The sequence below is a fragment of the Arachis ipaensis genome, chromosome B07 (genome assembly GCF_000816755.2).
Source record: "Arachis ipaensis cultivar K30076 chromosome B07, Araip1.1, whole genome shotgun sequence".
Classification (NCBI taxonomy): domain Eukaryota; kingdom Viridiplantae; phylum Streptophyta; class Magnoliopsida; order Fabales; family Fabaceae; genus Arachis; species Arachis ipaensis.
This window is the reverse complement of record NC_029791.2, coordinates 114,235,156-114,243,440: the sequence shown is the minus strand read 5'-3', so window position 1 is coordinate 114,243,440 and position 8,285 is coordinate 114,235,156. Positions and strand designations below refer to the sequence as shown.

Sequence of the window (8,285 nt, the reverse complement as noted above, 5' to 3'; positions counted from 1 at the left end):
ATCACGTTCGTCCTTCCGTCTTCTCGGTTGATGAGATGGCAAACGGCCGCTTACGTGGCACGTTAACTGCCAAGCTGGCCAACGCCAGGGTGTAGGATGTTGTTGCTGACAAGATAAGTTTCGTTTAAGCCATCAAATTAGTCCTTCGAGTTTATAAACCTTAATTTCTTTTCCTTTTTGCCCCTCCATGAGTTCCCTCACAAGCCCCTCAACCTGCTCTCTCTTAACATCACACTCAATCTCTATCCCAATCCCCCATTTCTTGCATGCACAGAAGCTGTTTGTTTGTTGTTCTGCAAAGAAAGGCCAACATGCCATTGGAACTCCCTCACATATGCTCTCCAATGTTGAGTTCCACCCACAATGTGTTAGAAATCCGCCAATTGATGCATGACACAGAACTTTCTCTTGTTGGCACCACCCCAATACCAATCCCCTCTCACATCTTTCAATCACATTCACATATTCATCACTTAATTTCCCATCACCATTATTATTGTTATCATGCACAAGATTAGGCCTTATGACCTACAAGAAATGGTACTTGCTATTAACCAAACCCCAAGCAAATTCACTTAGTTGCTTTGGTATCATAATCACTAAGCTACCAAAGTTCACATACACAACAGAACCTCTGTCTCTTTTATCCAACCATTCCAAGCATTTGTTGTCTTCCTTCCACAGATTCAGATCAATCAACTCCAATTGAGTATTTGAGTTTGAGAGCTGTTTGAATAGCATTGATAATGGACCAATGGAGTAGACATTGGAGTATTTGGCTCTGATGGCATCCAAAACCTCTGATTCTAAGTCTTCAAAGGTGTTAAGGATAATCCCTTTGGCATGCATAGCAGTGTTCACTTTTACTATGTTGTAATTGAACATTACATCAGAAGGATTAGTAGTCCTAAGAAATGTGGGAAGGTCTTTTAGTCTTGCTCCTTTCATTGCTGGAATCCAATCAACTTCAGTATCAAGATATCCATCAAACAATAAGGTAACCAAACTATCCAAAATGTGAAGTAGCATTCTTCAAACAAACCATTGCTAGAGATTTTCCTAATGGCCTTGTTGTTCTTGTCAGCAACGTACACATTTCCTTTAAGATCAACAGCAAAGCTTCTGGGTTTGTTAAACTCAGCTGAAATCACATCCCCATCTTTATACCCCGCAGATCCATCTCCTGAAAGCCTCCTCACAATACTATCTGCAATTTATTATTTAAAAAAACGAAGAATAGCAGCAAAGAAGCCCGTAAAGATCAAAACTTTAGAACACCCCAAGAAAAAGAAAACGAAAACTAAAAAAGGGGAAAGAAAGAGGGGGAAAAAAGGTTACCACTGGAAATGGGGAATTGAAGGGTGTAGAAAACGCTGTTTGTAGAATCAAGGAGGATGAGATCGGAGGAACCGGATCGCTGGAGGATGGAGTGAGGGTTGACGTTGATCTTGTGGCCGTCGAGGACGGTGGTGACCGTGAAACCCTCTTCGAGAATTATGCTTTCTGCGTTAGCTGAAAAAAAGAAAAAGAAAATGCAAAAGGAAAGAAAAGAAAAGGTGAGAAATGAAGGATGATGATGATGATGATGATGATGATGATGATGATGATGATGATGAATGTTATTAGTGTGTTACCGTGAAAAGTGAGGAGGATGAAGAGAAGGAAGAGAAAGAAGGTGGAAGGAGAAGCCATGGCTGCGATCAAAGGGCACAGGATACTGAGCTCACTTCACTCAAAGCTTAGCGTTGGCCAGCTTGGCAGTTAACGTGCCACATAAGCGGCCGTTTGCCATCTCATCAACCGAGAAGACGGAAGGATGAACGTGATCAACACGGGTATCTTTCAAGGACGTTTTTGATTAATTTTGACTTTCGGGGATGAAAATGGAGATCGAAGACACTTTCGAGGACGAATTTAACTATTAACTCATATTTTTATTATTATTTCAATTTGGGATGCTTGAATGAATTTTGGCTTGCAACAATTGATAAATAATTAGCAACATATAATTATTAACACTCAACACTAATTATTTATTTTGCTCAAAAATAATGTTTGTCATCACTAATTAATTTTGTTAATTTATTAACTCAACACTAATGTATCTTGCTAATAATACACGACCAGATATATCATTTGCTGTGAATTTACTAGCAAGATATAGTTCCTCTCCAACCAGAAGACATTGGAGTGGAATCAAACAAATCTTTCGATATCTTCATGGAACGGTTGATATGGGATTGTTTTATCCCTATGGATCCAAGTCACAACTAGTTGGCTATGCAGATGCTAGCTACTTGTCTGATCCACATGAAGAGAGATCTCAAACAGGATACCTGTTCACATATGGTGATACAGCTATATCATGGAGGTCCACGAAACAGACGATAGCAGCAACCTCCTCTAATCATGTTGAAATACTAGCGATTCATGAAGCTAGTCGTGAGTATTTTTGGCTGAGGAGTCTGATTCAATATATTCTGTCATCATGTGGGCTGATTGATCATAAGATAGCTTCAACTGTCTTGTTTGAAGATAATACAACATGCATTGCTCAACTTAGAGGCGGATACATCAAAGGTGATAGAACAAAACATATTTCTCCCAAATTCTTCTTCACTCATGATCTTCAAAATCAATGGACAATTGATATCCAACAGATCCGCTCAAGTGACAATCTGACAGATTTTTTTACAAAGTCACTCCCAAAATCCTCCTTTGAAGAATTGGTACATCAGATTGGGATGCGTCGATTTCGAGATATTAAATGATGTCGACAAGAGGGGGAGACTGTACTCTTTTTTCCTTGGTCAAGTTTTTTCCCATTGGATTTTTCTTGACAAGGTTTTTAATGAGGCAGTCCCATTACCAAAGGATATTGTACTCTTTTTCCTTCACTAAAGTTTTTTCCCACTGGGTTTTTCTTTAGTAAGGTTTTAACGAGGCAATAACCCTAAATAGTCATTCGAGAGGGAGTGTTGTGATATGGATGGATAAGGATGATGAATGCCCATTTATGAGTGGCACGTTTTTCCTATGTTAAAAAAAATAAATTCTTAGAATGAAAAAGTTTGTAACGTAAACTTTATGTGCTTATAAATACATATACTGAGGTAAAGGGAATATACACAGCAACAATAAACATTCTCTTCTTTCTTTCTACACTATTAATATCTCTCTTTATATTTCTTTATTTGTTACCTCTTCCTTATTTATTCATTTAGTTATTTTATAACAAAATCAACCAGTTCAATTAATAATATCATAATTCAATAGTTTTATCGGTTCGATTTCCGACTCAATTTTGATAACTTTTTGAATGGCACAATTGGCTGAACAAGAACATAAAAAATACAAATGAAAGAGTCTGAGATATTAGTAACATTCATTTCAGTTTCCAGAATAAGTAACTAACAGAACTAAACATTGCCATTCCATCATTACATATAGTACACCATTTTTTCTTTTTCCTTCTTTTATTGGACAAACCTATTTACATATTTAGAAGACCATTTCCATCAACAGAGAACATTATTACAGCAGATAAGAGATGAACTATCCTAAGGAGTAAGGAGCTACATTACTTTTTCTTCTTTCTTTCATTTTTCTTTTACACTAGAGCTTGAGTTCTTTGTTTATTGCCAATATGTGTCTAGTTTACAGAATCCACCATTTATATTTAATTTCTAGGCACATATTGCTCCTAGATCTTCCATATAAGCTTCATCAGATGCATTAGCTTGGCTCTACTTTCTTCCTACTGAACCAGTTGAAAATCATTGCCTCTTGGTATCATATTCTTCGGTTTTCGCAAATCTTCCACGGATTCTAGGCTGGCTGTCAGCAAGAGCCTTCCTGCAAGCATACTGAAACCAGAGAACATCGTGAGTTGAGTCTGAATCTTTAGATAGATTTTAAACAAATTCAGTGAAAATTAGTTGCATATTAAATGCCTATACTATAAAAGCAATTGCTAATATAATTGAAAAGGACATCCATGATCCATGGTATTGGTAGATTTGTAACTGTAGAACCCGACCCTATTCGAAATCAGTAATACTAAGGAACCCCCTTTTCAGTAATTATGCAACAGCAGCAACAAAAGATTACACATGAGAAATATAAGGAGTAGAAGTATTGATTAAGGTTTATAAAATACACTATGTAACATTTAAGGTTAATGCAAACCAAATTTCCAAGGTGTTTCATTCATGTAGATTTTATAAAGATTTCAAGGATGCTAAATCCTAAAGCTATAGGTACCTTGATTTTCCTTCCAAAATTCCTCTTTGTCTTCTTATTCCTGTATCTGGATAGCTTCTCTTGGCGTTCCTCTTTGATGCTATTGCCGATAAGCATACGCCTCTCGTGGGGAGACTGGACTATGTTCAGATTGCCATTACCTAAAGTCTGTCATAAAAACCACTGTCAATCACATATTTTACGGAAGAATTTAATGCATAGATTGTTTGTGATTCCATACAAGGAAGCATAATTTCCGGGAAGAAGTGTACTATTTAGTCATGTTTGAAGAAGACATCAAAACCTTCTAATGATTTCAGGTGGAGGTGAATTGTCAAATATTTAGTCATGTCAGCATTGCCATTAAACCGAAGTCCAAACTTTTAACCAAGAAATGAATCAATCACACAGATAACCACGGGGAATTCATTGTTTTTTGGCTTATAATTTCTGGTTTCATCAGATTTTGGAACATTTGAGGCAAATGTTAATATGTTCCTCCAAACATAGGGAGAGAAGTAGAAATACAAATGAATCAAATTCTAATCAAAATATAAAGTTTCTAACAATGTTGCAGTGTGTATATATATATATCCTGTCCAAGATATTATTATAGCTTCAACTGATACTATATAACATCATTGTGATTATCTAGAGCATATGATACAATATATGTATAAGTCACACCTTGAGAAGTAAAAGTCGCATGGATCAACTAGTTCATACCTTTATATCTCCCTCACTAAATGATCTCCTCATGCCATAAACTTCATCGAAATCTATTCCTGGGACATCGAGGAAAGCAGGCTTCATTGTAGCTCCATGCATCCAGTCCATTGAGCTCAAACTTCCTGAACTGACACTCTTTGGTAATGGTGGCATGTCTAGAAATTGTTTCTTTTCTTCAATTGAGTTCTCCTCTGTGTTAAGAACAGGAACTTTGATTTCCAGAATATCGGAGAACGGCAAGTCTATTGCTGCCTTTTCTAAGAGATCCTTTTCACACTCATAAAACACATCACTCAGAAGCTGTTCCTTTTGAAGAACATCAATATCAGCAGATTTTAGTCCCTGTGAGGAGACATCTTCCCCACAAGATATCATTGAGATGGCTGCTGTCACAGGATCCAGGTTCATGAATGACTCTTCAAAAATAGGTTCCGGGGCTTTGAACAGATCACCCTCTGCTGCCAAATCATACTCCGACATGACAGAAGATTGAACAGGATCACTCTGCAATTAAAATAGGGAAGTGACCAAAACAAGTAAGAAAATATGCAAAAAGTTTTATAGAAATTATATTATTCTTAGTCAGAATGTTAGCTTTAGAACACAAAAACAGACAGAACTAGAATAATTACTTAGCATCAGAAAACAAAATTATGATAACAGATAAAAGTTTTGGAAAATGTTAAGTGTTAATATTACAGTAAAGAAATTGTAACAGAAAAACCTTAAGGAATGGACTATAGCATTTAATGCATGCTGCCAACATCGATTTGTTCAAGCTTAGTTCAATTTCAATCAGCATGTTTAAGATAAGTTCCCCTAGATCAAAGATGCCAAAAGTTTTCTAAAGAAGTTCCATTGAGTTAAAGTGGTTCTTAAAGCAACTGTCCGTATTATGAATTTGTTAGTATGGCCGAAAGATTCCAATTGCATGTCATCTTCATTTTACCATAACACGGTTTATAGATGGCATTTTAGAACAAATAGGGAAATTTCCTCAACTTTTTCAGAAAGGGGAAAACAAAAAAGAGAGAAAGACAGACAGAGAATCTATCAGGATAACGAGTTGACAGAAAAAGCTATACACCGGTAAGAGACTTGAGCAAGGGTCTTAGCTTCTTCAAGCACTATCCAAGAAATATGAAAAATTCTATGCTTTGAGTTATGTTGGTTTATTTTCATTTAGTTAAATCTGTTTTTATAACTATAAAATGACAACTTATTTCATTTTGCTTTATATTTTTTAGATTTAGAATCTTGCCTTTATTTCATTTTATTTTTAATTCTATCAGTATAAATTTTTATACACGGTTAATCAATTTCACATTGCCAAGTCCCTAAAAACTAATACCTCTCACAATAAATCATAAAAAAAATCATATTGTAGGTTAAATGATATAAGATGTAAAGATGAGGAAGACATGGGTTTCAACCTTAGCATAAATCATATGCACACAAAAAAGCAGAAGCCTAGCATAACTGCAACATGTATATATATTCATCTTGACCTTTACAGAATCACAGTGCACAAAAAAGAAAGCAAGGGCCAGGTAGAATCAGTTTATCTAAATCTATACTGTATTTTTAGGCAAGTCTGTTTTAAGTTCAAAGGCTAAGATCCGTTCATCATGTCAAGTGTGAATTTTTACCCTTATCCAAACGAGACATGATCAAGTGAATTTTCCAATTAAGAGGATCTATTCTCATCTAAAATGAACTCCACTACAGCTTATTTGCAGAATATAGATAACAATTTTCACTTTGAAGAATAACCAACACATTACAATTTCGTGTACACGAAGAAACCCGGTTGAAATAAATTTATGGTAACTACCACTTATGATCAGCTTGAAATACTTAATCTAATTTTGTGAATCCCTTAATCATATTACAAGAGACTGGTTCACTAATAAGGTGGAATTAGCAGGGAAATAAAAGGTATTAACAAAAGCCCTTTTCTTAAAAGCCTTTGTTTGAAAATATCAGTGACCAAAAGCAGCATATTTGAAACAACCTACTCACATGATCTTTGTATTTACAAGAGCAAAAAAGGAAGTTAACTATAATTAGTGGGAGACAATAGCATGAAGTTAAGCATCATACATTAAAGAAAGAAGAAAGAAAAGAGGAATATGAGGCTTTTTCCTCCTTAATCTCCCTCAGTGCGGCACACAAAAAGACAAACCCAACTTGGATTTCACACTTTCACAGTTCACACCAGAAACACTAAAGAAGGAAATATTACACAACACGGAACTAAAACAAAAGAGAAACATTTCCCAATTTAAACCCTCTTTTTCATAATAATTTTCTCATGCCTTTTTTCTTTTTAAGATCCACCACATGAATCCAATTCCAGCTCTTATGAGAGAAAAGCATATGTACTACTTCAATTTTCCTTCTCTAACTTGCATGGAAATGGAACTACAAATTACAGAACCACAAATTTAAGTGCAAATTTAGAGACAGAAGCTCATAAAAAAGTGAACTTTGTACTAATTCTAACTGTAAAAATAAGAAATCAAATAATTACCGAATAGAAAGTTTGGAAAGTTGTTAAGTACAAGGAAAAAGACATGAAGCAAATGCAGAGAGAAACAGAGTAAGGGTTTACCAATGAAGCATTAGACTTGAAGGTGTTGCAGTACTCGTCGAGTTGATGAAGGTCGTGATTAGAGAAGTTCTGCATGTGTGGGAAGAGAAGGCCGGTTTCTGCATACATTCTTGGATTCAGAGAAAGAAAGAAGAAACAGGGTTAAAGCAGAGGAAGAGAAGAAAGAAGAAAGAAGAAACAGAGTAGCTGAATTCTAAGTGAATGTGAGTGTGAAAGAGTGACTCTTAAGTAAATAGATAAATAAATATGTTGGAGCTTCAATGATTTAGGAGAAGGGAGAAACAGAAATTTATATTTATAAAAACAAAATGGTGAGCCAGGATGTGGTAACTTTTTATTTCAATGGAAGCTATGGTTGTTGTCGGTTTCTTGGGGTTTTTTTCAGGTTGAATCAAGTGTTGTTAAATGATTAATTTTTTTTTTAAGCTAGGTAGACTCGAATTCGCGATCTCTTATATGAATACGGGGAGATTATGCTATTTAAATTATTACTCGTTGGTTAAAAGATTCATTTGACTTGATAAGAAATATAACTTGAAATTTTATATAGATAAAAGATGGTAAATTTTTGGTTCAATAAAATAAATTTCTAAACATGGAAAATTGTTAACTAACTTAAATTAATCGAATAGTTAACTCACTTATTTGCTTAAATAAATGTCAAAATTTAAATTTTTTATTTAAATTCACAATATTTCTC

At 35.0% G+C, this 8,285-nt stretch overlaps 2 protein-coding genes across 5 annotated transcripts in view; both read right to left on the bottom strand.

Annotated features, from left to right (window-relative positions):
- Positions 1-1,762, bottom strand: part of LOC107605911 (7-deoxyloganetin glucosyltransferase-like) — a 3,871-nt gene extending 2,109 nt beyond the window's left edge. The window contains exons 1-3 of one of the 3 annotated variants that reach the window (XM_021106281.1): positions 1,635-1,762; positions 1,339-1,512; positions 897-1,207 (exon numbers count right to left, since the gene is read on the bottom strand). In XM_021106281.1, coding sequence (XP_020961940.1) covers positions 945-1,207; positions 1,339-1,512; positions 1,635-1,692 — 495 coding nt within the window. In that variant the 5' untranslated portion in view covers positions 1,693-1,762 and the 3' untranslated portion in view covers positions 897-944. Of the gene's footprint in view, positions 1-22; positions 1,208-1,338; positions 1,513-1,634 lie in introns of those variants that run through there. The other 2 variants (XM_016307860.2, XM_021106280.1) reach the window with 2 other exon arrangements.
- On the bottom strand, positions 3,352-7,907 carry LOC107605909. Of its 2 annotated transcripts, none has more exons than XM_016307856.2 (4): positions 7,586-7,907; positions 4,969-5,475; positions 4,264-4,410; positions 3,352-3,866 (listed from the first exon to the last, which is right to left on the bottom strand). In XM_016307856.2, the coding sequence occupies exons 1-4, from the start codon at positions 7,691-7,693 to the stop codon at positions 3,777-3,779; spliced, it is 852 nt and encodes a 283-aa protein (XP_016163342.1). In that variant the 5' UTR covers positions 7,694-7,907; the 3' UTR covers positions 3,352-3,776. The 2 variants fall into 2 exon arrangements, with proteins under 2 accessions (XP_016163342.1, XP_016163343.1); XM_016307857.2 differs by lacking the exon at positions 7,586-7,907 and adding an exon at positions 5,696-5,836.

Excerpts from the sequence above, each read along its gene's own strand:
- LOC107605909 (XM_016307856.2), bottom strand. The coding sequence starts at position 7,693 with ATGTATGCAGAAACCGGCCTTCTCTTCCCACACATGCAGAACTTCTCT. Across the intron at positions 5,476-7,585 it reads TCAAGTCTAATGCTTCATTG|AGTGATCCTGTTCAATCTTC; the intron begins GTAAACCCTTAC and ends TTTTAATTGCAG. Across the intron at positions 4,411-4,968 it reads TTAGTGAGGGAGATATAAAG|ACTTTAGGTAATGGCAATCT; the intron begins GTATGAACTAGT and ends TTTTTATGACAG.